The 27,335-nt window shown below is 49.6% G+C and overlaps 7 protein-coding genes across 7 annotated transcripts; 3 read left to right on the top strand and 4 right to left on the bottom strand.

The window, feature by feature from the left end:
* Positions 1–5,885: 5,885 nt before the first annotated feature.
* C8Q69DRAFT_99756 (Longin-like domain-containing protein) lies at positions 5,886–6,874 on the bottom strand. Its single transcript, XM_028634265.1, has 4 exons — positions 6,734–6,874; positions 6,440–6,653; positions 6,216–6,361; positions 5,886–6,149 (listed from the first exon to the last, which is right to left on the bottom strand). The coding sequence occupies exons 1-4, from the start codon at positions 6,768–6,770 to the stop codon at positions 6,046–6,048; spliced, it is 501 nt and encodes a 166-aa protein (XP_028482131.1). The 5' UTR covers positions 6,771–6,874; the 3' UTR covers positions 5,886–6,045.
* Positions 6,875–6,994: 120 nt separating this feature from the next.
* On the top strand, positions 6,995–10,162 carry C8Q69DRAFT_479405 (calcium/calmodulin-dependent protein kinase). Its single transcript, XM_028631436.1, has 6 exons — positions 6,995–7,390; positions 7,529–7,598; positions 7,665–7,814; positions 7,914–8,675; positions 8,726–8,863; positions 8,918–10,162. The coding sequence occupies exons 1-6, from the start codon at positions 7,281–7,283 to the stop codon at positions 10,058–10,060; spliced, it is 2,373 nt and encodes a 790-aa protein (XP_028482130.1). The 5' UTR covers positions 6,995–7,280; the 3' UTR covers positions 10,061–10,162.
* Positions 10,163–11,356: 1,194 nt separating this feature from the next.
* Positions 11,357–12,214, bottom strand: C8Q69DRAFT_447674 (hypothetical protein; the record flags this gene model as incomplete). The annotated part of the gene is made up of 1 exon (XM_028629225.1): positions 11,357–12,214. One exon carries the CDS (start codon positions 12,212–12,214, stop codon positions 11,357–11,359), a length of 858 nt encoding a protein of 285 aa, XP_028482129.1.
* Positions 12,215–13,399: 1,185 nt separating this feature from the next.
* On the top strand, positions 13,400–14,780 carry C8Q69DRAFT_99970 (hypothetical protein). The gene is made up of 2 exons (XM_028634266.1): positions 13,400–14,214; positions 14,269–14,780. Exons 1-2 carry the CDS (start codon positions 13,762–13,764, stop codon positions 14,557–14,559), a joined length of 744 nt encoding a protein of 247 aa, XP_028482128.1. The 5' UTR covers positions 13,400–13,761; the 3' UTR covers positions 14,560–14,780.
* Positions 14,781–17,778: 2,998 nt separating this feature from the next.
* C8Q69DRAFT_407930 (hypothetical protein) lies at positions 17,779–20,897 on the top strand (the record flags this gene model as incomplete). Its single annotated transcript, XM_028628174.1, has 4 exons — positions 17,779–18,289; positions 18,424–20,033; positions 20,086–20,166; positions 20,226–20,897. 4 exons carry the CDS (start codon positions 17,779–17,781, stop codon positions 20,895–20,897), a joined length of 2,874 nt encoding a protein of 957 aa, XP_028482127.1.
* Positions 20,898–22,059: 1,162 nt separating this feature from the next.
* Positions 22,060–23,733, bottom strand: C8Q69DRAFT_99516 (putative translation initiation factor eIF-6). The gene is made up of 5 exons (XM_028634264.1): positions 23,294–23,733; positions 23,113–23,184; positions 22,913–22,999; positions 22,637–22,825; positions 22,060–22,561 (listed from the first exon to the last, which is right to left on the bottom strand). The coding sequence occupies exons 1-5, from the start codon at positions 23,326–23,328 to the stop codon at positions 22,201–22,203; spliced, it is 744 nt and encodes a 247-aa protein (XP_028482126.1). The 5' UTR covers positions 23,329–23,733; the 3' UTR covers positions 22,060–22,200.
* A 735-nt stretch (positions 23,734–24,468) lies between these two features.
* On the bottom strand, positions 24,469–26,903 carry C8Q69DRAFT_510106 (hypothetical protein; the record flags this gene model as incomplete). Its single annotated transcript, XM_028633157.1, has 3 exons — positions 24,469–25,311; positions 25,380–26,746; positions 26,801–26,903. The coding sequence occupies 3 exons, from the start codon at positions 26,901–26,903 to the stop codon at positions 24,469–24,471; spliced, it is 2,313 nt and encodes a 770-aa protein (XP_028482125.1).
* Between the last annotated feature and the right edge of the window lie 432 nt (positions 26,904–27,335).

The following is a 27,335-nucleotide window of genomic DNA, read 5'->3' as shown; positions in this document are numbered from 1 at the left end:
TGGGATGCGATGGGTGGCTGAATGAAATAACTAATATGCCTTTTTGTGCCGGAAGGGCTTCAGCAAGAGAGAATGGGCCCTTTAACCTTACGGTCGAGGGTGGGAACCCCCAGCGGACGCCAGCCAGAGAGAAAGCTTTTTTTTTTTTTCTTTCGTCGAAAGGAGAGCAGCCAGCCCTTTGTCAGGATCGAGTAAGATAATTTACATGCTAGTCTAGTTAACTAGTTAACAAATATGATTGTTACCCTTACGAGATTCTTCTTCTTCTTCTTCCGCCTTCTCACGGTAATACCAAATCCCAAATCTTGTTAACTCTGGACTAATACCAGTGTAGCGAAGCCGGGCCTTACCTTACCATAACCGTACCGTACCTTACCGCCCTCCCTCGGCTGCCGCTGCCTGCCGGTTTCTGCTCGGTAATGAATTAGTTAATTGTCTCAGTGGCAGATTAGTTAACTAGTTATCTGCTGCCTCGAGAGAGGAGGGGTCCAAACGATGGAGATTCCTCGGGGGAAAGCTTGAAACCTTCTGCTTTAGGGAATGCCTGGCGGCAACTTATTAATGATTTAGCCAGAGATCATACGTTTCGTTACAACAGAGCAGCATACATATTAACTTGAGTTATTCGTTAATGAATTACTCCGGGTGGCACGATTCATAACGGTCCTGCCCGGGTGACTGAATGCCTGACATCGGGTCATTCCATGCTCTCGACCTGTAACTATAGTACCTACGTATGGTATATGCTGTACATCCATACATCCATACATACTAACTAAACTACTGCGAGTGTTCTCGACAAGATCGCGATGGTGTGACGTCGTTCGTCAACCGACACAGAGGCACCGGATCCCCAGCAACTGGAAGTTTCATTGAGGCTGTGCAAGCTCACGCGGTCTTATTCGAGGGTTTCCCGGGCACATTAACTCGTCCCCCTCAAGGACGCTCTGCTACGGATCTTCGAACTGTGGCGGCGCTGGTGATTTGTCCCAATGAAAACACATCGTTTATAACTAAGTCCAAGTGCCGCCTTGATTTTATGTACAGTACATATATACAGTATGCACATGTAGTACGTACATACAGTACATACCTGTTCTGCAAGCCACGGCCATTCCTCAGTTCAAACAAGGGTATTTGTATCCCTTAGACCGTATCAACTTCATGATATGCTGATTCCAATAATGAGCCAACGATTGATGTGATTATATTCGAAAGAAGATGTCGTTTCCCTTTTCTCCGTGACAGTGGCGTTTATTTCATATGGTACGACGCGCCGACACTATAGATCGTCAGCATATGGCGGGGTAGCATCGTCATCTTTCGTGCGCTGTGATTAATAGATAATGACTTCCAAGGCTGGCATGAAGGAGGAAACCTCAGATGACCGGTCGTGTCTCGAGCGATTAAGCGTATGGGCGTAGGCGGGGAAGCACGCGGGGTACGGATGATTGTCTTGACTAAAGCGCCATTCTTCTTGTCTTCATTCCTTGACGGCCTCGTCCCGAGGACGGTCCTCTCTGGGCAATTAGTCCTATTCAGTCATTGAAAAGACGGGGTCAAGATCCTTGGCCGAATGCACATGTCCCTTTTTGGGTGTCTGTCACAGACAAGCTCTGTGCGCGGAAGATGACCTGCACGTAGACATTCCCTTGACGCCCGCAACATAGTTGGTAATAATATTGGTATACATCTCACAGCAGCAGAAAATCTAGACCTGTTACTTGGAACCTTTTTTCTTTTCTTTTTTCAACCTTGGCAGCTCCCACATTTAATCGAAGATGGTCGAGACCATCTGCCGTGAACTATTACTTGTACTATGGCTGAGTACCGCCGCCACTGCCGCCAGGGGTGGTGCCTCTATCAGCAGAGTATAGTAGATTTACTGGTGAACAACAATGTTGAAACCGGAAATAACCGCCAGGCAAAGGAGATTATTATTATTTCTTGATCTCGTCATGAATCTTATCACGGGAATAGTTCCCTTGGCAGGCATCTATCCGAACGACCGTGGTTTGACGTAGCCAGAGGTTGAGAACGAGGGATTTCTCAGAGCCTATCACCGCGGCTCCCTTGTCTCTTGGCTACCTTGTTCCATCCTGGTCATTATTCACCACCTCGGGACTGATCTGTATGCAATTATTACCAAAGATCATGACAACGGTGGATGCGCGAATATTGGTCGCATGCCGTGTCCCAGGAGCCCACCAAAATTTTGAATTATCCAAGAAGGGCGCCTGGAGGAGTACGTAGTACCATAGAGTAAGCTGTTAGCAGCAGCAAGCCTTTCCTGCCTGGGAAGGTTGAAAAGCAACGGTTTGTTTCCGTTCCGAGATCGCCGTGCCGTTTTCTTACTGGCAGCGTTAGCTAGATGAAATGCCATGGCCGTCCGGCAAATGGCTGATCCTGGCAACTCTCCACGTTGGGACAGAAAAGACCCCAGCCACACCGCAACGATGCCAGTTCAGCTTATCAGACTAAGATCTTGAAGACACATGTGCGCGAGCGGCCGGTTGTATGGTTGCGGCGGGTGTTGCGGTGAGCTCGTTTCCCGTGGTCTTTCGTTCGGGTAACAATAATAATGCTTGGTTGTGGTAAGTTGCTTCGCCCTGCGGTAGTGTCCGGAAGCCACAAGGGAGCGGCCGGACGATCGGGGCTCCGTTTTTAAGTTGAACTGCCACAGATCCACAGGGCTACGTCGACTATCTAAGTGGGCATTCAATTATCGCTGATGCATCATTATGAGAAAACAACAATGTTATTATGGAGCTTACCTTTCCTACAAGTCACCTAGGTGAAAAAAAAAAGGAAATATCTACTGTAGTAACTGTACCATGCATGAGACAGGTCGTCAGTCTTTCTGCGCCGCATCCACCATATGTACAGTAACTATGTACTGTACTTGCTATCAGCTCCCAGGTTACACCGTATCTACCATCCGACAGCGAGTAGAATGTTGCATTCTCCAACGTGAAGTCTAGAAACAGTTTCGAGAGGCTCTCATATCTCATGTTTTTGACCTTCAAATCTCGTGTTTCTTTCCGGAAAAAGGACTAGGTGTCTTTTATCTCTTACATACCCTGCTCTTGCAGCGTCAGATCTAGCAAGCTGCGCTAGCACTACTTAACTGTGTGATCTTGGCGGCACTACTTTGAAGTTTGAACACATAGTGGAGTAGCTCATGAATCGTTCAACACCGGCGTTGATTCGTCTCCCCTTCCTTTTTTTTTGTTAACTGAGTGTCTAGAAACACTACCGCACAGAAAATTATCCGCATTAACCTATTAATAATAATAATAGGTGAGTGAGACTGGTTGAATTGGGTATATAATAATCAGTTAACGGTCAAGTTCGAGGCACTGTACCTACCAGAGTCAGCGACTCAGCACAGATCATTTCAATAGTCAACGCCCCCTACGGACGAGCTCCATTTAGGTACATACACACAACTGCGGCTGAAACCGCATATCGATTAATAAAACCTATCAAGAATAGTCTATCAGCCACAGAGAGCTATCTTTGGACGCCCTATGTCGCACAAAAGCTGAATTTAACCGTTGGGAGGGGGGGCGCTTGCATAGAAAATGAAAAAGTTAAGGTAGTCGGATTTGAAATCTGCCGCATATCAAGGGAACTTAGTCCCCTTGCTTTCAGGAACTACAGTACAAATTGCAGGGGCACTTATCTGAAGTGTCTTACACCGCAGTAGTAGTTAGGATGAAGTGAGATGTTGTAGTTGTACAGTACAACAGGGCGCACAGTATGTGCAATAGAGTATGTACAACAGCAATCGGCGGCTGCTCTGCTGTGGCTGAAAATGCTACTTGCTTGCTTATTATTGCTCGCATGGTCAATTTGTGCCCCACAAGTCGACCAACAATGCTCTGGAGCAAATAATACTTCCTTACTCTCTAGCATTGGCAGGAAATTACTACGGATTCCGAAGTAAATGGATTTAATTTTCCAAATAACCTCGAGTGCAACTGGAAATTATACAAGGCTGGACACAAGCTAGTTAACTAACTAACTAGCAACGTCCAGCCCCTCCATTCAACATAACTGCGGACATACTCGTGAATAAATATCTCTCACCTACAGGGTCTATCCCGTTATGAAAACAGCAGCAAGAATCCAAAAAAAAAAGTACATACATACATACATAGACCTATCTCACAAGCTCATAAGCAGTAAATTTTAAATTCAAAACTAAGCTGTCCCAGTTACTAACTAGTCAGTATCTAGCTCGTCACAGCATTTGCTCAAAGGAGAAAGTACATATATCAGTCGGAAAAAAGAGCATCAAATTCAACATTAGCAGTAATTACATTGTTTCTTCGAATGTTGACATTTTAACTATTTATAATTTCGTTCTGTTTTCAACTTCCACTGACTGCTTGGCAAAATATCCGCGTCCGGGGAAGGGGGGAGAAGAGTAGTTATTTCCTGGTTCGTTTCTTATTACATACAGTACACACTGTGGTTATATGAATACGGACTTAAATATATAATTACTTGCTTAGATATGCTTTATGTATATGCCTGTATGGTAGTATATACTTTACCTACTAGGTATCTGAGGCTGGAGGGGGAAATTTGATTATTCCCTTCAGCTTTTTTTTTCTGTTGATGTAATAGGGTTGATGTTCTTTTCTTGGCTGTAAGATGGGTATATCCAGTGTAGTACTCAGTTTTTATCGAAGGAGTGAGGACCGCTCTGTTCTTGACACGAAGGCACAGAGATGAAGGCAAGATGATTCTAATAAGCAATCGGAATCAGGTCCTTGCCTACAGTACTAGATAAGGTAGATTGTGTATAGACCAACGAATATGGACGATGACAAATCAGCACCAATGGGAAAGTGTTGTCAACTTAAGTAGATTACAGTACTTCGTACTCGCATTACGTGTACAAAAGATGAGGTCACGCCACTGGTCATAACAGTGCTGTGAGCCAACGATGTATCCTGAGGAGAACTGTAGGAGAAATGTAGGTGGTTATCCTCTAGGAGACATGTGAAGATTGCGTAGGACTATTGTACTACTGCTGGAAACAGATAACTTTTCAAAAGCTTGATTTTGCTGCTATCTTCCCCGTCCCCGATTATAAAGCTATCCTGTTAGTTAGACAGGCATTGATGAAACACCCTTGTCATCCCAACACAAACGTTCGTTATCCATGTCGCGGGAACTGCCGCCAGTCCAATAGTAGGTGAGCAGTTTCTCCCCGTCGACATGCGGCATCGACTGGTCAAGGAGTATCGAACAGAGGGGAAACGACTCCCCTGTCATGTATGGAGTTCCGCTCGTGCGGACCATTCATGGTGGACTTTGGCCCCAAAATATTTTCTTTGTCCTTTTGTGATCGAAGGCCGGTGCGGGATTTGACGCTTCCGCGGGTCAAAGAGACTGGCCTTGCTGATGAGTATGTCGACAGCTTCGAAACGATGGCATGGACATACACAGGGAATCCATATTTCCAACTTCCTGACGTTCGTAAACATGATATTTCCCATAGAATGTTGAGACCAGAATCCAGCGCTATTGGTCAGGAAATAGTCGTGGAAGCCCATAAGGGTAACGGTCATAACGGTCATGACGCTTGTTGCCGCCCGAGTCCAATAGTTGATCCTTTGGCATCACGGCAGATTCCAAAAAGACGAAACTTATTGAAGATGCTGAGCGGTCGTTTCACCGTCTTTACATACGCGACGGGATACCCCATCTGACCATCGCATAGACTCTGGATATCCTTTCATGCGTCCGGAACAAGAATCGCAGCGCAGGGTTAATGGTGAGAGTGCTTACGGGCGACGAGCGAACTTGCGATATAGGTGCTTCGCGCCTCAGCTCGCAAGGGCCTTCTTTAAGACTCGAACATATTGATCTTATGTCGCTGGCACAGATATTGAGAATGATAATGCTGTAACCAGCATAAGCGTATTCGGTGGAAGTGCTGCTAGAGGCATTTAGGCAAGCACCCGAGTCTACAAAACAGTCAGATATCAGTCATCGATTTGAAGAACGAAAGTCCTGGAAAATAACAGGCTAACTGGCACATACCACAAACTGTTCGAGGGATTCCTCAAAAAGCTCATTGTTGACACCAACTCCACCAGGGTGCTCTATAGGTGACAGTGGATTCTTGACAACTGAAAAAAGCGAAGAGTTAGCATGTGAACATAGACGCCTATCTGGACATGACACATCGAACGTACCATACTCTACGTAGAGGTTGACATAGATCTGCTGGAGGGCTATGCGCATGCTGGGTGATTTCGTATCTGTGAGCATGACAAACTTGATATTTGTAGGCGTCTCGTAATAGTGCAATTTGTATTGGCTGGTGCGGTAGGAAATAAAACTAGTAACAAGAAGTTTATGTTAGCTGTATCCTTTTTACGCATTGACCAGGAAAGCTTTGCTGAAACAGGAGTCTCACTTATCGTCTTCACCACCCAGCTTGCGCACCATATTCCGCAACGAGAAGACCGTGCCGAAGATCAGTTTGGCATCGTCATCCGCGCTGCGGGGAGGGTGTCCGGGGCTCTTGGCCACTCCATTGCTCATAGCAGGTGTCTCAGACGTAGGACGCGATGGTTTGCTGCCAATGGACACTGGACGGGAAAGCCAGCGGCGACTGTAGATACACTCCGCTGCGACACGGGTTAGCACACGTGTTCGACCAAGTCGCATTCAGGGGGGCAGCGGGGAATCAGAGGGGTGATGTGTTTACCATGGCGGTCGAAAATGTAGAAGGAATAGACAGTCATGGCAGCAACGGTGAAATTAACGAGGACAGCCTTGATAATTGCACCAGCAACGGTAGCTGAAGAATCTCGAGAAGAGCTGGGAGTGGTTTGGATAGGAAAACAATGATGGTGTGCAACTGGCGTCCCCGTGGGCGGTGAGAAGTCGAGAACACGTTGAGCGGAGGGGCGCCTAGTCTATCGATAGACAGCTCTTGGTCTACTCTAAGTCTCTAACTAATAGATGATAACTCTTTCTCACTAAAGCTTGACTCGGTCGGAAGTCCCTCCACGGGATTAATATTATCTAGAGAGACTAGGAGGGAGTCAATCCGACCGAGAAAGTCTCCGGCGGTGCACCCTTCGATCGGCCTGTCTTTTAAGTATCTTCCCCACACTTCAGCCTTACCATCTGAGCTGAGTACAACAGCTTGGCCCATATCGCAGCTGGAAACTCTCCAGCCCTTCTTCCAAGTAATTTCTTTCGCCCGGCGAACCTTCTAGCAGTGCCAGCTTGGTTGCTCCCGCAGTTCAATGGCCAACGAAGGCCCCCCAGCGCAGCAGCGAGATCCCGTCCCGCATCCTATCCAGGGCGCTTTGATCGACGACGGACACTCTAGAGTTCCAAAGCCTATCCGATATGCGTATGTTGCAGCCCTAGCAATTATCTACCCGTTGTGTGTCCGGGCTGGGCATTCTTCACCCAGTTCACAGACAATTACCATTTCCCTTTCCCACATTAGCATGACTTGCGGCTGACTGTTGGTGTTGGGACTCTTCAGTTCGACTCCCTCGTATGAGAGCCATCGACGACCACGTCGCGCCAACCCTTCAATTCCACGCCGTGTAAAGGTCCGTTTTAACCACAAATAGCCTTATACAGCATGAATTGGAGGAGCTGACAAAGGGCCTGGACAGGAAACTCTCGATGCCCACACGGAGTATACCACCAGCCAAGATGATGGCACATCAGAACACCGTATCAACCAGTACGTCATTAAGCAGGAGATTGGGAGGGGCTCTTTTGGGGCTGTTCACGTTGCGGTAGATCAATATGGACAAGAATATGTGAGCCCCCTTGCCCCCCTGTTGACAGGACGTCTACCTCAATATAAGCGGAATTGGACCGTTCAACCCTCAGGTTAGCTGACATACCATGTATTGCAGGCAGTCAAAGAGTTCTCCAAGTCACGACTACGTAAAAGAGCGCAATCCCATGTCTTGCGAAGACCCCGTGGCCCTAGGCGCCCGAGGACGGACTTCAATGATGAACAGAGCAAGGATCCTCTCTATCTTATCCGAGAAGAAATCGCTATTATGAAGAAGCTACATCACGATAACCTTGTGGGCTTGATAGAGGTGCTTGATGACCCCACCCAAGATTCTTTGTACATGGTCATGGAAATGTGCAAAAAGGGAGTCATCATGAAGGTAGGGCTCGAGGAGAGAGCTGATCCTTACGATGACGAGCATTGCCGCTGCTGGTTTCGCGATCTCATATTAGGGATTGAATATCTGCACGCTCAAGGCATCGTCCATCGGGACATTAAACCGGATAATTGTCTTTTGACAGGTGACGATGTGTTAAAGGTGGTCGACTTCGGGGTTTCAGAGATGTTCGAGAAAGACTCCGATATGTATACGGCGAAGTCAGCAGGCTCCCCCGCGTTCTTTCCCCCAGAGCTATGTGTTGTGAAGCATGGAGACGTTTCCGGCCGAGCAACAGATATCTGGTCAATGGGTGTTACTCTGTTCTGTCTTCGATATGGGCGGCTGCCCTTTGAGAAGCATAGCATATTTGAGCTCTATGAGTCCATTAGAAACGACGAGGTGGATTGTGAGGGTGAAACCGACGAAAACTTTAAGCATCTGGTGTCAAGGATCTTAGAAAAGGACCCAAAGAAGAGAATAAAGATGCAAGAATTACGAGTGAGGTCCTCAAATATCGATGCAGGGGAAGTTTGGCTAACCGTCCGAAGGAGCACCCGTGGGTCACAAAGAATGGCACAGATCCTCTTCCGTCAGAAGAAGAGAACACAGCCGGCGTAATCGAGCCTCCGACGGAAGAGGAAATGAACGAGGCTATCACCAAGAATATTAACAACCTTTTTGTAGTTGTACGTTGTCCACCCCATCATCTCTGTCTGGCTAAGCTAACTGTTGTATTGCAGGTAAAAGCTGTTCAAAAATTCAAACGCCTCCTTGACCCGACAAAGGAAGGACCACCAATGCAGAGTATTCTCGGTTCGGAATTTGAATCTCACTTTGTGCAGCCCCCTCTTTCGATGGAGCCTGAAGAGGACCTTGATATACCCGGAATGGATTTCACCGGTGCCACCAAGGCCCAGAGCCTCGACACTTATGACAGACCATTGAAAGGACGTGAATTGGTTGTACAGGGCTACCACCAGCAACCTCTTGTCTCTGAAAGGACGGAATCACCGAAAGGGGTAGACCGTCCTAGCATATCCTCACGGCAAGGGTCTAACTTTGACGAGAACCGACCTTCTCAGGGTATTAAAAGAAGAGCCCCATGCAATGGGGAATATCCATTCGCGGAAAGCATTTCTGGTGAACCGTCGGAAGATAACCGCAGTATCTCTGCCTCGCAAATCTCTAGAGCTGGTACTCCCTCAACAAAACAAAGCATGGAAGGTACTCGCGGCCACGCTCGGGACCCCCTGGAAGAAGGGCATCCCTACTTGTTCATTGGACCGTCGACATTTTCAGGACATATAGAAGAGCATGCGGAGCAATCCCAGGGCGGTATTATTATTCCAGTCCTCGGAAAGACGAATACATCCGACACTGGATTTCCAAGTGACGACGTTCCGATCGTCAGCGAATCCCCTGGCGCAGCAGACATTGATATATACGAAACTGCCTATAGGGAAGAAATAGAGCGTATTCGGAAACGCAGGCTCGCTCGAGAGGGCACTCACCCCAAAGTCTACCTCACCAGACGAGTTGAGGGTAAGAACGTTGATCTTGGCGAACTAGCAGGGGCCGAAGCTAGCCAAGATGCAGGCATCGGTCGAAGACGGTCTATTTTCCCGAGACCAGGGCTGAGCGCCATAGCGACTCAACTTGGTTCGCAGCAAGGTGCGCAGCAGGATGATGAGCAAGCAGAGAATTCGGCCGTGGAAAACGTCATATCGGCGGAGCCGGAGTCAGTTTATGAATCTCCCACTGCTGAGCCTGGAATATCTCCCGCAGACGCCATCACACACCCTGAACCTGCATTTATGAGCACAATACAAGATAGGCGCAAGAACACACTGAAATCCTTCCTTGCACGCATGAGGGGGACTTGACGACCAGATGATCCAGATCCCGGAAGCTCGCCACATAGGTCGCGACGGTGAGACGTCTGATCGATCAGTTGGCAAGCAATTATCTGGGCTTTTTTCCGTTCCTTTTTTTTTTTTTTTTTTTTTTTTTCAACGAATGTAGGAAGCAAGCATGTATCTGCCAACAGGTTTGGTTTCGATAATCACTTAGATGGAGCGAGCGCGTATCTTTCTCCTTCGATCCCCTTTTCTGTCCCTTCCATTGTTGAGTTTACAGTTAACTATATCATTATCCATATAACTTTGTATCTATTAGGTATATTTGAGATGGGACGTAATATAATTTAACTATTCCTTCCCTTCCCTTCCCTTGCATTTCAAGTATTACGCTTAGTGCAGCAGTGGTAATCAATAGCAACAAGAGTAAAGAAACATCCCTTGAATAGCAAATGGTATATTTAACTATGCCCGTTCTGCTTTATGCAGTCAGTAGATTAATATACATAAATGGTATAATAACAAAACTTGCATGAGAAATAAAGATAATACCTCGTTAAAAAATGGAGGTCATAATGTTACATTCCAGGACCCGAGTACCTATGTTCAATAGAACAAAGCTCGACGCGCCGGAGCGCGGAGAAGAAGAGAAGAAATCGAAAGGATAATAGAGAATAGAGAAAAGAGACGCCCGCAAATACTGCCGATATAAAAAAAAAAGGGAATAAAGATGTTTTCGAGAAGTGGAAAAGTCCTTTCTGGAATCTGGTACGGCCGTGAATGAAAAAAAAAAAAAGCATCCATGATAATTGGAAGAATACGATAATGAATGCGCCGCGGAAACAGAAGAAATAAGTAAGGCAAACGCCGTATCTGTTCCATGCATATCGACTGCAATGAAGAAATGTTGGAAGTTCAGTCGTAGACGTCACGCTGCCAGATGCAAAATGAAAAAAAAAGAGAAATGGCGTCTGGGACGAAGATCATTCCAACATGCAACGTAATCTGAACTGTAGCAGAAAGAAAAAAAATGCTCGACGATATCGCTTTGCGTGACAAACAATAGAAATATGAGTAGAAAAAACGAGACGCCTGCCGCCGAAAAATCCTCAAGGACTAACTTATTGAAAGACATAACATAACATGTGCGGAAAAATGCTAAGAGCAAAGTTCCTAATTATGCCTCGCTCTTCTTACCAGGCTTCTTCCTGGCTTGCAAGATGTCGGAAATAGAGTAAAAATGCAATGCAAATCGCTTTCTATTCGGTCTGCCGTTGAAGGGTCGTCGCACATGGCTCAGATAACGTCGCATAGCGTAACATATCATGTTCCGCTTTCACTTGGTCCACCCTCACGTCGTGTTGTTTCCTGGTTTCCTCCGGTCCCCCCTAATACTTCGAGACTTGGTCCTTGTTGATGTCCTGGATTGGACGTACCTGTGACACTTGGAAATGCTCGGTTGCTTCCAGGATACGAAAATGGAGGCGCACCTAGCGGCCTAACCCCCGCAGTTCCGGGAATCGTTCGCGGTGTATCGCCCCCAAATACCAGTTGCATCGACTGTATGGACGGTAATGTCCGTTCCGTTTCAGCTTGAGGCCGCATCTCTCCTTGTGGTGACGTTAATTCCGTCTGATCTTGTGCTGTATCCTCTATGGGCCGTTCTCTCCATGCCTGTGTCGAGGTTCCAGCCGCTCCTGAAGATTCTCCTGATGCTGCCTCCGTCGCTCTTGTTTCTGGGTTATCTACTAGCGGTCTTGGTGAGATCACCCATCCCTCACTTGTTGTGCTTCCCACAGCAGACGGCATGGGTTTATTTCCTCGTCTGGTTGCTCCCTGCCTTCCGGAAGACGAGTATTCTTTGCCTTGTGCCTGAGCTTCTGCTTGCCGTCGTGCTGACTCTGCCTTAGTTGGCCTCCCACGTCTTGGCTTTGGTGGTTTCTCTCCTCCAGAAATTGGCTCAAGCCCTGGAGTAAGCTGCGTCTGCACAGAACCTTCCGTGCCAGAGGGGCCAAGTAGCCGTGGCCGTATAGCTCGCTGGCCGGCGAAGGCTGTCCTGTCTAATGGTTGAAGCGGTCTTTTTTTGGTTGTATTAGCATCCAGTGTTGGCGCCCGCACTGTTGATATTGCCTGTGGAGCTAATCCGAAAGGCGTTTGCATGGGAGAAGACTCTTGGAACATGATGCTGTATGCAGTCTGACAGGAGTTGAGGGATCGGCCTTAAAAGAATATAATCAGCGGGGATTCTCTTATGATATCATCTAATCCGTGGACCAACTCTCTCGAGAGAGATAAGGAGGTCACAATTCAATTTATGATATGTTCACAGAAACAAGATGGGGAACTACTATACCTGGAGGCAGAGGAATTTCCGTCCAACTTGGCGAGATACGGAGATCATTTATCATCTTGAACAGATAGCTAGAAGGAACGCCGGCCTTCTTGAGTATCTCGGTGAGTAAGGCGTACTAAAACAAGGCAAAATTATCCTCTGTCAGTCTGTATGTATCATAGCCTGAACTACCACCGCATCGTTGGTGTTGGTTCCATGTTGATGTAGAATATCATGTTCCATACCTTCTCCTCCTCAGTCCATGGCCTTTCCGGTGGACTCGACATGTCCCGCCCAGCATGGAAATGAGAGGGTTCGTCTCTCCAAACCGGAAGGACTGAACAAAAGTGATGGCTTTGCGATAACTTCAAAGGACCCCACGCGAAAAGACCCCACCCTATAACCGAAGAAAGACGGAATAAGAAATGGGTCACGGAAGTCGTAAAAAAGACCAAGAGGGCCAACAAGAGCTACTATAGAGCCCACCAAGACGGGCCCTGGGTTTCTATTCCCGCTTTCCACGCGGATACGGTTGGAGCGCGCCCAGTAGGCACACCAGGCTGACGAAGAACGAGTGAACAGAGTGTGGCTTGAGCTGAATAGGCCAACCAGAGAGGCATAAAGAGAAAAGGGCAAGGGTCGGGTCGCACGCGAGAGCGTGGAGTAAACATTGATGGTTCGCCGACGGGGAACAGGATGAGTCGTTAAAACTAGGATAACAAAGAATGCACGGGAAATAAAACGCAACGGGAGGCAACAGTGATGGGAAGGACCGTTTAATTTAATCTGTATCGCCTGTGTTGTCCCGGCGGGGAGAGAATATGTGAGAAAGCGACGAGGCCGCGCGAGGGGCGGAGATAGGAGGCCAAAAATAGCCCAGAGCCTTCCAAAGAGGACAGAAGACAACACCGGACGAGAGAAGGCTTCCCAGGAACTACTGAGTCAGGAGAGAGAGAAACCAACAGTAATAGAGGTAGCCTCGTCTGGCCCTTCGTCCGCAGAACCCTGGCAGCACAAGAGGTCGTCGTACGTAGTTAGATGGAGCAGGTCGCCCGCAACCAGATATGTCCTAGATGATCGAGCAACGGTCCAGTAGTGAGCAGATCGGTAGGCGGCACGAATCAATGTTAGGCGAAACGGCCAGTCGACTCTAGGAGCATACTATGCGCAGACCTTCCGAAAGAACGACTGCTCCAGCCAAACAGATCTGGAAGGCCCGGTAGTTCTTTAGGCCAAGCACCAGGCGGGGAGAGACCCGTGCAGATGCAGATCTAGAGTAATTGAGCCACGAGCGGTAGATCGAGAGAGGCAAGACAGAAGCCAAGAGAGGCTGCAGGGGAGCTATCCAAGGCGATATGACACGGCAGTGGATATACAAAATAAGTGGGTTCAGTGCATGCTCGCTTCTCGGGACGGCTGCACCATACTGTACTCATTTAATCATAACAATTCCTTCTTGATCGCAGAGCAGACGGCATCACCGCCACCACCAGGATCCAAGAGGGGGAATACAATACGCCTTGGACGCAGCCGGGGCGAAGGAGCGAACAGGGTGGCCAGCCGGAAGGTTAAAATCGGGTCCTGGAAGACAGTGGAACATCCGTCGACGACTTCCCAGACGGACATCCGTTGTGCTTTTCCCTTTTGCTCCGTGGTCAGTATTCTGACGGAGGTTCTTTTAACCAGGTTGAGATTGGATTCTGGCCATCAAAGCCGGTTCGGGGGGGGGGGGGGAAACGATGGCAGAGCCCCTGGCGGGATAGCGCGTCTGCGGTGTGGTCCTCTTTTCTGGCGAAGCAGAGAGTACAGAGTATACCGAAATCAGATGAGGGCACTGGGACTAGAACACGTCTGGAGCTCTACTCTCTTTTTTTTTCCCGAGAGACGTTTGACACTAGAGTAGGTAAACTTAGGTTGGCTCCGGGGCAGATGGCACAGGCGATCCGTCCCCAAGCAAGGGACAGTGCGAGACCAGCGACCAGAAGCGACGAGGAACGATGGGGTGGACCTGATCAGCTCCTTGCGGTCTCAGAGACGTCCACGAGGCAGAATCATTATTATTGCTATTGAAGTCGTCCGGAGTGCCGGGGAGAATGTCCATATTGTCCATCCTGTAACCGAGGAATCGACCCGGCCAGCCAACCCCCAGCTAAACCACCGACGATGGAGGATCGGTAATAGTTCAACTAGATGACTCCTAACGATTCAAGTAATGCTGTTGGTGGAACTTGCTGCACAAGGAGAAATCAGGGAGGGCGATGGCCTGCAGCAACTGGAGCTCGGGTGCGCCACTTGCATGCAGCCTAGTAGGGTAATCATAATACTCTTTCTGTCCTGAAAAAGACAACAACGATATGATGATAGAGAGAACAAGTCGAGCGCAAGAGCACGCAAGCTGCCCTGCGTGGAACCTGACCGCCGGTGTTGCTGGCTTCACTGGACAGTTGGACCCCCGGAAACATCCCTATGTCATCAGTGCTATTATTATTCTCTTCTGGCGTCTAAGAGCGCCGTCAACCATCCCAACCAGCGTTATACAGCGGCAACATTGCACAGAGTACAGCGCCAGGAAGTACAGGGTACGTCGCCTTCGGTGGACCCGGAATGGCGCCTGCAAGTCGCAGCAACCGGGGACGTTAGTACCGACTCAGTTTAGCATCTCCATCAAACTTCGCCTGCAGACGCGGGAAAAGTAAATTAAATGCAGAATGGAGCCAAGAGCAGTCGATGTGAAACCAGCCGGACAAGCAAAGGCGGGACCTCCCTGTTCCTGCGCGATCTGCTGGCAAGGAACCATGGCCCATGATTGTTGTTCCGGACAGACGATATCCTGCATCGATACCATGGATATCGTGGATGTCTGAGAAATGCGCAGTTGCTCGCTCCCCAGCCCCTCTCAGCCGGATGTCATCCCCCTCTCTGCGCATCGCCATCATGGCGGTTGGGGATGGGGTATGTATCATCATGGGACGGTGTCTGAGCGATACGCCCCGATGGAGGATCGAAGGTAACAATGGATGCCTTCCACCACCAACCGTTGCAGACGCTCTTTGGTTGACTGACCCCGATGGGATGATATCGAGCCGTCTGTGCAGCATTCTAGTCACGCTGAGTCGTGCAGTATTAGCTCCATGACGCCTCTTGGTTCTGCTCCGGGAGATCGATGCATAGATTTCAATCAACCATCACAGCTTTAACCAGCAGTAGCGGCTCCCTGAGCGGCCCGTTCCACGCACAGCACCCGTTCATGCCGGGCAGCATCCAGATCTGTCGAGACCTCACCATCCAGAGCCTCTCTATCTAGCTGCTGTCGTCCAATCTAGGAGCGTGCGGATGATCGCCTTTGCGACGTATCCCCGCCAGTTCTGCGGTCCCCAGCAGCTCTTAGCCTTGCCAGAGCAGCATCCCGACCACGAAGCTCCTCCCAGACTGCTGTGAAGTTGATTACTCTTTTCAGCTCAAAGACATTTCCCCTCCAACCCCGCGTTGTTGGGGGGAAGGCCTACCAATGAGCTCATCTCGTGAAGCGCCCTCTGTCAGAACAGACCTCACGAGGCCATTTCTCGCCGCCACATTGTCCCGAATCTCGGATACCTCTCAACCACCCGTCTGCTGGGTTGGACTGATGCTGTGAGTGCATAGCTGACAAACGCAGATCTAGGGGCGTCTTCTCTCTCTTCTCGGGCACGGGCGTGCCCCTCGTGGCTGGCGGTGCAACAACCCATAAGTACGACGTCTTTTTCCCAAATAAGTTCATCTGAAACGGACAAAGAAACAACATCTGATGGATCCAGAAGGCAAGGTAAGTAATAGATGAGCATGAGCCATGGTCTTCTCCCTGTCCCTTCTCCCTCAGGGTCTTGCTCAGCCATCTTTATATTTGGGAGAGCCTCTCTACACCGCCCTCCAGGCTTTTGCGGCAATCACAGTCCCCAAAACCATGATTGTGTGACGCACGGCCACGTCGATGGCCTCGATAGAATTAAAAAAAAAAAAAAAAAAAAAAAACCTCCGATCTTCCGCCGCAGAATAATCAGCCTGTGTGGTTAGACGCAGCCGCGGCGGCTGCAGTGCCGTGCCAGCGATGACCGGAGCATCTTCGTCTACGCTTCATCGACTGGCTAACAACAGTTCCAGTGGAGGTGCAGGGATAGCGGGTTGGCACAGCGCGATTCTCATATGTACGCTGCAGGAGAGTACGGCCAGTTCTTTCTTTTGTCGTTTATTTTCAAGTGCCAGCATCGCTTGGGATGTCGATCTGTTGGCGTGAAGAGCCCAGAAATGCCCTATAACTATGGACTCTTCGCTTGCTTTCTCCTAACCCTTTTCATTGGGGGTTGATGTTATCTATTATCATTTATCTATCTGCTGCTGTACTGCTATTGGAGATATTGGATATATTTATTTTCTTCGCGTTGAAATTTCTGATGTGAGCTGCGAATATAGATGCTATCGTCGGGGCAGGGGAAAATGCTGCAGAATCCATTCGGCATGGCAACCGTATATGTGGTCCAATGTGAGCGTGCAAGACATCTTGCGCATAACGAGGAAGCTCTGCTTTAGGTACACAGTCAGATTACAATGAGAGATGAGCTCGTGCATTGATTCACAGCAATTGAGGCGGCAATTGTATGTAGGAGCGCAAAGGCCAGCGGCGAGTCGGAAACCGCCAGCGCAGGATCCGGCCGTTTGGCTCTCTCATTCCCCCATCTAGAACTCGCAATCTCCATCCTCCTCTCTTTCATTTTGCAGCCTCCCATCTCCCTGCGCCACGGACTATTACCACCTTGACCAGGAGAAGTCATGCGAGATCCATTGTGACTGTGCTGGCCTGTGTTTTTTCCTTTTTTTATTTATTTCCTTTTCTGTTTTCATCCCGAGGTGTCGGGAGCTTGCCGAAGAAGCGCGTTCATCTGCCAACGGATTTTTCTTCATCTTGTCTCCAGGAACACTGGAAGTCATTCTCTTATTATCTATCAGTCGTGATTTGAGTTTGCTATAGTTCCGCTGCTGTTCTACGTGAATGCTCAATTTTCGTGTGGCCTGTCACTGAACTTCTGGCCTGTTTCTTTTTCATCGTGACCGGCGACCCTCTCACACGGACGCTTTGAAGGGACCGATCAGATATCTACGCGACAGTTGCTTTCTTCTTTATTTTGGGACTTCTCAGGTCACCATCATCGCGACACAGAGATTCTGATTGCGCTGCTGCTCGTGGTGGAAGCTATTTGGCGGCGCGTGCCGGCGAGGCTGACGATCCCTTTTTCGCCCTTCGCTATCCCTCAGTTTTCTTGGCGCCAACCGCGACGTCCTTCGTCAACCTTACTTGCTCGTCAACCTCTTCTTCAAGCAAATCGATCCAACCCCCGCTCCGTGTGCTGAGCATTGGTTCTAACGCGTCGTCCGTTTCGTCATGTCCTCCCATGACCATACGGACGTCAAGCCAGAATCCGTAGCGGCGGCCGTAACAGACATCAAGCTGGAAGATTCCGCTGATAGCCCCGACGTTAATGGAGGCTCCCGAGATGAGTCCGCGAGCAAGGGCTCGGAGTCACCTGCGGGCTCCAAACCCGCTGCTACGGCGGCCACGAACGGAGTATCTTCGTCCTCTGTAAAGCCAAGAAGCGCCCCGCGTTCTCCTGTCAAGAAAGATGGCGATGACAGCGAGGTCGAGGAGAAGGTGGGCGGCGACATCACGGTCAAGATGGAGCCCGGCCAGCCTCCCAAGCTGTCTCGCAGTGCCTCACAGAAATTTTCGCGACCGCCTCAGCTACTCAATCATTTGCCAGATAGTACCGCAGAGGCTCAAGCTACCTTCCAGATGATGGAAGAGTGTACCTATGCTAACAAATATATGGGATACACGGAACACGCGATGGATTGCGATTGTGCTGAGGAGTGGGGTAAGCTTCATAACCCCCCATGTCCATCATTGAAATTTTCCCCAATCCCTTCTGCGGCCCGACTATCATTTTGCATACCGCTTCTACATTTGTATTGACTTGTCCTGATCTGGTTTTTGGTGTATTTTCTATTTCTGACAGAACCGTATATTTAGACCCTGTGGCCGGTAAAAATCATGCATGTGGAGAAGACTCCGATTGTATTAACCGCGCCACGAAGATGGAGTGTGTTGGAGATTGTGGCTGTGGATCGGACTGCCAAAATCAGCGATTCCAGCGCAAAGAGTACGCGAAAGTGGCTGTCATCAAGACGGACAAGAAGGGATTTGGACTCCGCGCCGAAACTGACATGCGGCCCCATCAGTTTATCTTCGAGTACGTGGGCGAGGTGATCAATGAGGCTCAGTTCCGACGTCGCATGCGCCAATATGATGAGGAAGGCATCAAGCATTTCTATTTCATGTCTCTGAGCAAGGGTGAGTTTGTCGATGCGACAAAGAGAGGCAATCTGGGCCGTTTCTGCAATCACTCTTGCAATCCCAACTGTTACGTGGACAAATGGGTGGTGGGCGAAAAGCTCCGTATGGGCATCTTTGCCGAGCGGCACATTAAAGAAGGCGAAGAGTTGGTCTTCAACTACAACGTCGATCGTTATGGAGCGGATCCGCAACCATGCTATTGTGGCGAGCCGAATTGTACAGGATTTATTGGCGGCAAGACGCAGACAGAGCGTGCTACCAAGCTGTCAAACGCGACTATCGAAGCCCTTGGAATTGAAGATGCAGATGGTTGGGACACCGCTGTTGCGAAGAAGCCGCGCAAGAAGAAGACCGGTGAGGATGACGAGGAATATGTCGACAGCGTGCAGCCTAAGTCGTTGGACGAGGACGGGGTCACCAAGGTCATGGCAGCCTTGATGCAGTGCAAGGAGAAATGGATCGCCGTGAAGCTGCTTGGCCGTATCCAGCGTGGTGAAGACGAGCGTGTGCGCAATCGCGTGGTGAAGATGCACGGATATCAGATCCTCAATTCGCAACTAAGCACATGGAAGGATGATCATAATGTCGTGCTTCAGATCCTGGATATCCTGGACAAGTTCCCTCGGCTCACTCGCAATAAAATCATCGACTCCAAGATCGAATCTACGGTACAACCGTTGACTCACTGTGGTGATGAGCGCGTGGAGAAGAAAGCTGCTGCCCTTCTATCCGTTTGGGCGACGCTTGAAGTGGGCTACCGGATTCCGCGGATGAAGAGAGACCCGACCGCGAATGCACCAGCTTCAGCCGTGAATCAGTTCGCACGTCGTGAGTCAACTCATGACGAGCGAAAGAGATCCAAGTCGCGCTCACGGTCAAGATCGCGGTCTATCGAAGCTCCTCGTGGCCCTGCTGCACAGGGACGTGGCGGCCATGGACATCGCCCCAGGCCCTTCCGGCGCCAATTCAATCCCCTACCTCCAGGCTGGTTTGCAGCTGAATCGAATGGCAGGACGTACTATTACTCTGCTCGAGGCGACACTACCTGGACAAGGCCAACCGTGCCCGCACCGCAGCCCCCTCCGCCTCCTAAACCGGAATCGAAGGATAAGGCACTACAAGATATCATTGACGGTATTATGAATGCCAAGGAGCACACACCGAAAGAGAAGACTGCGACACCCGCAACACCCCAGGGAGCCAAGCCATCGTCAGAGAAGAAGGATAGCAAGGAGAAATGGAGGACTTATAGTGAGGAAAAGCAGAAGAGGCTTTACGAAAATACAGTGAGTACATCACTTTTGCTCTATTTAAGACTATAGACTGATCTCTCTCTAGCTCTTCCCTCATGTCAAATATGTGATGGACAAGTTCAAGCACAAGCTTCCGAAGGAGGAACTTAAGCGCTATGCGAAAGAGGTGAGCCGATCAAAGCAAACCAAGAGACATAAGAATTAACACTAACATCTGCGCTGCAGCTAGCAAAGAAACTTGTTAACTCGGATTTCAAGAACAATCGCGTTGAAGATCCAAATCAGATCAGTGAAAAGAAGCAGAAACAGGTGAAAAAGTTTTGCAAGGAGTACTTCGATAAGGCTGTTGTAAAACACCGCGAATATGAGAAGAAGAGAGCCGAGAGGAAGGCCAAGGAGGCTCAGGAGAAAGGGGAGACTCCGACGGGCAGTGAGACCAAAGCGGAGGCAGACTCTGCAGCGGCCAAGGAGGATGGAAGTGATGATGAGGACTTCAAGATGTCCGATAATGAAGGGGACGACCCTAAACGCGAAGGGGGAAGTCAGACATCGACACCTCCAGCACCTCCACCACCGCCAGGAGATCCCGAAGACGAAGCTGAACAGGAAGGCGGCAGTCTCAAGAGAAAGCGTGATGGCAACCACGATGATAAAGCTGGAGACGGCGAACACTCTCCCATTAAGAGGCCGAGATCGCAAACACCTCCGCCGCCGCCGCCGCCTCCTCCCGAAGAAGCCACCGTCGACGAGAATCGTGACGAAGATCATCAGATGGGTGGGCATAACGATACATCAAATGGCAAGATGGTCTTGGATCATATAGCTTCGGGTGATTTCCCACCCGACCGAAAAGACGAACTCAAGCCTTCACAAATGAGCATCGAGGGAAAGGTATAGCATTAGCCAGTTTCCCTCGGCCAGTGCCTTGAAGATGACTTCCATCTACGCCATCCACTATATTTTCTCCGATTCTAAATCTCCTCCTCCTTATACCCTCTCATCCATCCTGGCCTATCCCATAATTACCTCGCGAACACCATGTCTTTCTAGAATGTGATTAGACCATATTCTTGGGGAAAAACCACTCATGTATTATCATCCATCTACAGCACTAAACAGTTTCAGTGCCGGATCATTATCATCATCATCATCATACCCAGGCGGCGCAAGTTTTCTTTTCTCTTTTTTTTTCCTTTTCTGTTTTCTTTCCTCTCTCTTTCTCTCCATTAGCTGAATCTAACAGGGGACGGCTGATGGTCTTTTTTCCTTCCTCCCTTCCTTCTTCACATTATATGTCTTAAAAAGGAAGAAAGAAAGGATCAAATTCCGCTATACCCCTCCCCGGCTCCTCCCATCTATCTCTTTTACGTAGGTGGAACTGTGCTTGGGGTTTTTATTTTGCTTTTTGTTCTTTTCTTTTCTTTTCCTTTTTTCTTCCCGAGATGTATTAACGCTCTTGTAATCTTGAACCAAAAATGAAGTAGAGAGAGAGAGAGAGATAAGGGAGGGAAGGAAAATAAAACAAAAAGCAGTGTTGATTTTATTTTATACATATGTGCACTTCACTTTGCAGCATTTACGCATAATACTAGTAATAACTACTATTCTCATAGAGTGTAAGAAAGAGAGAGAGAGAGAGAGAGAGAGAGAATGTCAAGGCTCCCAAGTATTAGATATTCAACCGGATGTAATCTATATAATATAGCACATAGCATGCCGGAAATAGTTCTAATATGCATAGATGCGGTGGTTCAGAGCCAGTAAGTAAGTAGATGACAACGGGTTTTGGAACAGGATATCTGTTGAAGGAAAGATCCTCCCTCTTTCTCCCAGATATGAAAGATGATGGATAGTAGGTTAGGAGGGGAGCACAACATGCACTGGTGTAGGCCACGGCGAGAAGGTGGTGGTCTGGCATGATGCACACACACAAAGTGGATGGAGTGTTATGAGCACAGCCATTTCAACTCCCAGACTTTCTCCTGGCCGTGTTTCTTTCTCAGCTTGAGCTTCCGTCACAATCCAAGCTATTGCGGGGCTCATTCTCATCCTCAGCCACTGAAGTTCCCGAGCCGTCTTTTTAGAACATTCATCGTCATCGTCATCATCATCCGATCTGGCATGCGAGAAACGAGATCCGCTACGCCCAAAGGAGAGTTGAGTACATTGGAATCCAGAAGGGTTCCCTTGCTTTCTTTTTTTAGTAGAAACTCTCAACCAGACTTTCCTTGTTGACATTGCCCATGCCCAGACCCTTCGCCTCCATCTCACCCAGGCGGAAGACACTTTCGACGACGCTCAGCTCAGTGGCAGTCGTATCGAGTCCAGTAACAGCCAGCCAGTCGTTCACCACCATACCGGCACCGACAACGGGGCTTCCGCGGTTGACACTACCAGCAACGAGGGGAACCTGCAGAAGCGAAGAGAGCTCGTCTTGGTCACGAATGGAGGTCTTGGGATGGACGATACCACCCTGGTTTGAAAGGGCCATGTATGAACCCGTCAGGACGTTGTCGGCGATAGTCTGACGGAAAACTTCGACACCAAGTACATCGGCAATACTAGTAGCGGAGAATGTCAGTCCGAATCTCTTTTCTGGAGATGAACTTCGAGAGGGGGAAAAAAAAAACACTCACATTTCCTCCGTCTCCCTCTCCAGATCAGGATGCACGAGCGCGACGTGATCGTTGCAGCAAATGACGTTCCCGAGCGCTGATAGACGCTCTTCTATCCGTTGTATTTTGACTGAATCTGGTAGTGAATTTCGCAGATGCTGCAGTTCCTGGTCTGTGGTGGAGGTTGGGACGAGAAGACCTTTGCGGTTTCTGCATCGCGGGTATTCCGTCAGTCTTTCGATTCCAGCTATTCCTCCTATCTTCAGGAAACGAGCAATGTAATATAGAAGGACCTACCCAGCAGTTAACCGACCGACAATGCGGGTACCGGCGATGGTGGCATGGCAGATAGGAATGACATCCTGGAGTTCGGCCTCGAAAACACTATGTACGAAAGAAAAAATCTCAGTATATTTTGACCCCCAAGTAAAAGTCTCTCAGGACGAATAGTCACTGAAGGGACCCCCAAAAAAAAGGCGGATTGGCTCAATAAGTACCTGTAAAAGTTCTCCGACGCACCGATGGCCACGAGGGCGTATGAGTTGGTGAGAGTCGCAAAGACACCGACCCTGCAAAATCCCGTCAGTCACATACTCCATATATATATATAATCCCATTTTGAAAAGTAGCGCAGCATAAACGAAGGTCACGATATAGAACTCGCGGGGTGTACCGTACTCGTTGGAATTCTCGAATTGCGCACGCACAGCCATGATTGCTATTCGTCCTGGGCTCGAGTTTCGATAAACGACGGAATTATTATAGGGGAAAAGAAGGAGAGATGAACAAGATCGTCGAAGGCCCGAGGGGAGATGAATAAGAACGTAAGAAAAAGATATGAAGTTCTTTCACAGAGGTTCGTCAAAGAGGGGCAGTGACGTCGGGAAGCGACCGATTCGATTCGTCCCGAAAAAAGAAAAAAGAAAAAAAAAGTGCCGTTTGAGTATTAAGTATCTCAGCAGCAAACACGGGCTGTCTCTCACAAGAAGAAGTCTTCTGGATATATATCACTAAGAATATCTGGTATTAATTTAATTCTCCCGATTTTTTTGCTTTTGTCCCCGCTTTGTTTCTTTTCTTCGTTCGGGTGGGGGACGCTAGACCGGATCTGAGTCAGAAGTAAGAGTCATCGTGATCCAGAATGAGAAATTCAAGTCTGCATTAATATTGCCACAGATGGAGTCTTGGTACATACAGGTAGGTAGTTAGTTAACTCCCTCTGGAGTAGACTAACTAACTATGACTAAATACTAAGTTAGCCAGCTACAGCACATCTCCGTCAGATTCCAAGGTAGAATATTCGAAATGCTCTGATGCATGCCTGTGCCCAATTACCGCTAGCACGGCTTGACGATAATATACACACGTTCTGTTGATACAGTGATGCCCATGTAGACACATGTAGAGAGAAAGGAACAAGCAGGACGACAGAAAGACAGGAGAAAAGAAACACAGAGACAGATAGACATGCAACCGAACCATCGCCCCCCTTTGATTGTATGGTACAGGGCAGGAAAGACCAGGAGAACCGCCGCAGTAAAAAGAAGATCAGAACAAGACGTAAAAGATCTCGAAGGAACAAAACCACCATCAGCACGAGCCCAGCTATGGTACAGCGGACAACGCCCCCTTTCCCGCCAAAGAGCACAACCAACAAGAAACGGAAACAAAACAAAACAAACAAGACACAGGAAACACGAGTCCTGTCCCGGACTCGGGGAGAGTGGGACAGGATGGGGAATCAAAAGAAAGGGACAGGACAGAAACAAAACAGAACAAAACAAAACAGACAAGGCAAGACAACCACATCATACCACACCACACAACAAACCACCACGGGTCCCGTTACCCCCTTAGTAAGGGGGCCGGTGACCCGGGGCCGCTGGGCCAGGCGGCGGAGGCGGCGGCGGAGGGTAGTAGAGAGGGGGCCCAGGGAGGTACCCCGGCAGCGGACGCTGGAAATTCGACCCCTTCGGAGGGGGAAGTTGGGGAGCTCCGCCGGGAGCAACGAACGGGTCTGGGAGCCCGAGTTGCTCGTTGATCGGCGGAATCTGGCCAGCGGGCAGGAGGCGCCGTTGCTGCTGCTGCTGCTGCTGCTGTTGCTGTTGCTGTTGCTGCCGCTGGGGAGCCGCGAAGAGGAACGAGCGCGGATCCGTCGGCCCATGAGCCATCTGCGGAGTTGGCTGTGGCAGAATGGCTCGATGGGCCGACGGACGCGCCGACTTGGCTTGTTGTTCCTGCTGAGCTCGGTGCAGCTCAGCGGTCGCGGCGTCCGCCAGGGCGAACATGGCAGCCGGCATTGCCTCTGGTTGTTGAGGCTGGTTGTTGACTGCCTCGCTGGCCCGGATCAACAGGGACAAGATATCGGCGCCGTGGGGGCCCGGGGTCTCCTGGTTGATCTCCTTCATCTGGGGACTAATGTCCCCTCCCAACTTCGCCCGCTGAACGAAGTCGTCCCAGCCGTAGCTGGCCCGCTCGTACGCAGCGGCCCCAGCGGGGTCCCTTACGAAGGAGGAGTTGTACCCTCGCTTGAACTTCTTTCCCGCGGGGGGAGCGAAGCCGCGCTCAGGTTCAGACTCCGAGTCGTTGGTTTCCGTGTGGTCGTCGTCCTCCGCCTGCCGGTAGCCTTCGATAAAGGCCATATATTCGCCTTGCGCGGCCAGCAGGTGTTCTTCTTGAATATGTAGAGCCGAAGCCTGTTGTCGTGAGAATTAGCAATAATCTAAAGATGGAAAGAAGGGAAAGGAAAAGGAGATCAACTCACTCTAAATTGCCGTTCGAGGCGCTCCTTGTTCGCGGCGAAGAGGATCTCTGCCTCTTCCACCTTCAGCTCGTAGCTGCGGCGGAGGATTGCTTTCCGTTGCTCCAACCGCTTCTTCAGGTCCCGTTGGACCTCTTCGTGCTCCTTGACTTGCAAGTGAGCGTTTTTGTCGCGAGCCAGGCGCTTGTGAGATTGCGTTGCCAGGACGGACAGGGCAAGTCGTTGTGCAGCAGCCACCTTCTTGAACACCTTGTCGAGTTCTTTCTGGCGTTCCCGGAGTTTCAGTGTAGCAGGGCTAGGAGAAGGTGAACGAGAAGGAAAGTCGTATTCAGTGTCACTGCCATCGCCGCGTCTCGCTCCTCGTCCGCCGCGTCCTCCACGGCCACGGCCACGTCCACGAGCGCCTCCACGCTTCCCACCACGTCCTCCACGTCCAGTTGCTCCGCCGCGTCCACCACGGCCGCGTCCACGTCCACGTCCGCGGCCACGACCTCGGCCTCGATTATTGGCCGGCGCAGTATCATCTTCAGGAGTGTTGCCGACTTCTTCTGTGATCTCGCGCGACTCAATCTTTTCTTCGTGTGCAAGTGAGGGTGAAGCAGGACTCTCATCATCGCCGTTCTGTAGCTGTTGCTGCAACGCATGTTCAGTCTCGTCTTCCTCCATTTTCGGTTTCTTGTTAGAGTCAGGAGAGTAAGAAGGATCGGCATCGTCTTCATCTTCGAGTTTCGCAGCCCTACGCTTTCTCAACCCGGATGCAGTGGTAGGTGTGTTCTTGAGATCACGTGCGCCAGCAGTAGATAGTTCTCCAGTATCGGAAGCCCGACGATTCTTGGTAGAGTGCTCGAGAGCGTCATCAGACGCAGGTACAAAAGAACCAGGAGAAGAATGATGTTGGGCGTTTTCAGCAGTGTTGGCAGGAGGCGCAGAAGTAGGAGATAAGGAATCACGAGTGTGATGGTTATGAGAAGTGTTGTTAGCCTCTGCAGACTTCGCGGCACCTTTGTTCCGCGTTTCACGACCAGGGAGGGCCTCTCGTTCTTCGGGAGCGATCATCTCTGCCTGATGGTCGTTCGAATGATCTTGGAAGTCTGGTTGATGGATAGAAGAAGAAGAGTTCGTCACCACTTTGGAACCCAACCTTGCTGACTGCCTGGTAGTACGAGGAGTTTCCTCCATAGCAATGCTCCGTCTCGTACGCTTGGAACGAGGAGTTTCAGGTTCGGGTTCATGAGAAGTAGCAGCAGTAGCTTCAGCAGAAACAGCAGCTCCGCGTCCACGGTTTCCGCGAACACCGCGAGCAGCACGATTACCACGCGTGCCACGTGCTCTAGAACCACGGCTGCGAGGAGTGGAGCCAATTGTAGAATCTGAAGATGAATGTTAGCCATGAAGCTATGAAGACCATCGTCATGAATAGTTACCGAAAGTGGACTCGGGACCTTCAGCAGAAGCAGTAGCAGCGTTGTTGCGAATCTCCACGGCATGCTCTTGAGCAGCCTCTGATTTGCGTTTCACGCCAGCCATGGCTGACTTCCTGAGCGTTGAAACGATGCAGTCCTTGCGTATTCTGTAGAGTCTTTAGAAACGATGCAGTGTAGAAGAAATTTTGATGTTGGTTCTGGGAGAGGGAAGACGTGGAAGAGTTGAAGAGTTGAAGACAGAGAAGTAGAGGGTTGTAGGGATTTAGATACAGTAAGTAGGAAGTCAGTAGTGGGGGACAAAGAAAACACCAGCCTCACTCGGATCCACAAGAAACACTTTCAGGAGAGCCAATCAAGACTTGGGTAGGAACACATCAGAGATCGAGGTCTAGCTAATGTGAATGGGAATGAAAATGCAGGTGGTGAGATCTGCTGGGGAACCAGAAGCGTCTGGGACTGGGAAACAAGGAATTGAGAAATATGGGAACAAGAGCGATGCGCGATGAGAAAGTAGAAAAAGAAAGGAACACAGTTT

This window comes from Paecilomyces variotii (assembly GCF_004022145.1).
Source record: "Paecilomyces variotii strain CBS 101075 chromosome Unknown C8Q69scaffold_13, whole genome shotgun sequence".
In the NCBI taxonomy this organism is placed as follows: Eukaryota; Fungi; Ascomycota; class Eurotiomycetes; order Eurotiales; family Thermoascaceae; genus Paecilomyces; species Paecilomyces variotii.
This window is presented reverse-complemented; position numbering and strand designations above follow the sequence as displayed.

Excerpts from the sequence above, each read along its gene's own strand:
- C8Q69DRAFT_99516 (XM_028634264.1), bottom strand. The coding sequence starts at position 23,328 with ATGGCTGTGCGTGCGCAATTCGAGAATTCCAACGA. Across the intron at positions 23,000-23,112 it reads GCGTCGGAGAACTTTTACAG|TGTTTTCGAGGCCGAACTCC; the intron begins GTACTTATTGAG and ends TTTCGTACATAG. Across the intron at positions 22,826-22,912 it reads GTCGGTCGGTTAACTGCTGG|AAACCGCAAAGGTCTTCTCG; the intron begins GTAGGTCCTTCT and ends CCCGCGATGCAG.
- C8Q69DRAFT_99756 (XM_028634265.1), bottom strand. The coding sequence starts at position 6,770 with ATGACTGTCTATTCCTTCTACATTTTCGACCGCCATG. Across the intron at positions 6,362-6,439 it reads CTGGGTGGTGAAGACGATAA|TTTTATTTCCTACCGCACCA; the intron begins GTGAGACTCCTG and ends TCTTGTTACTAG. Across the intron at positions 6,150-6,215 it reads CAACCTCTACGTAGAGTATG|TTGTCAAGAATCCACTGTCA; the intron begins GTACGTTCGATG and ends CGCTTTTTTCAG.
- C8Q69DRAFT_99970 (XM_028634266.1), top strand. The coding sequence starts at position 13,762 with ATGCTCGCTTCTCGGGACGGCTGCACCATACTGTACTCATTTAATCAT. Across the intron at positions 14,215-14,268 it reads GGGCACTGGGACTAGAACAC|GTAAACTTAGGTTGGCTCCG; the intron begins GTCTGGAGCTCT and ends ACACTAGAGTAG.
- C8Q69DRAFT_479405 (XM_028631436.1), top strand. The coding sequence starts at position 7,281 with ATGGCCAACGAAGGCCCCCCAGCGCAGCAGCGAGATCCCGTCCCGCAT. Across the intron at positions 7,599-7,664 it reads CAATTCCACGCCGTGTAAAG|GAAACTCTCGATGCCCACAC; the intron begins GTCCGTTTTAAC and ends GGGCCTGGACAG. Across the intron at positions 8,676-8,725 it reads TAAAGATGCAAGAATTACGA|GAGCACCCGTGGGTCACAAA; the intron begins GTGAGGTCCTCA and ends AACCGTCCGAAG.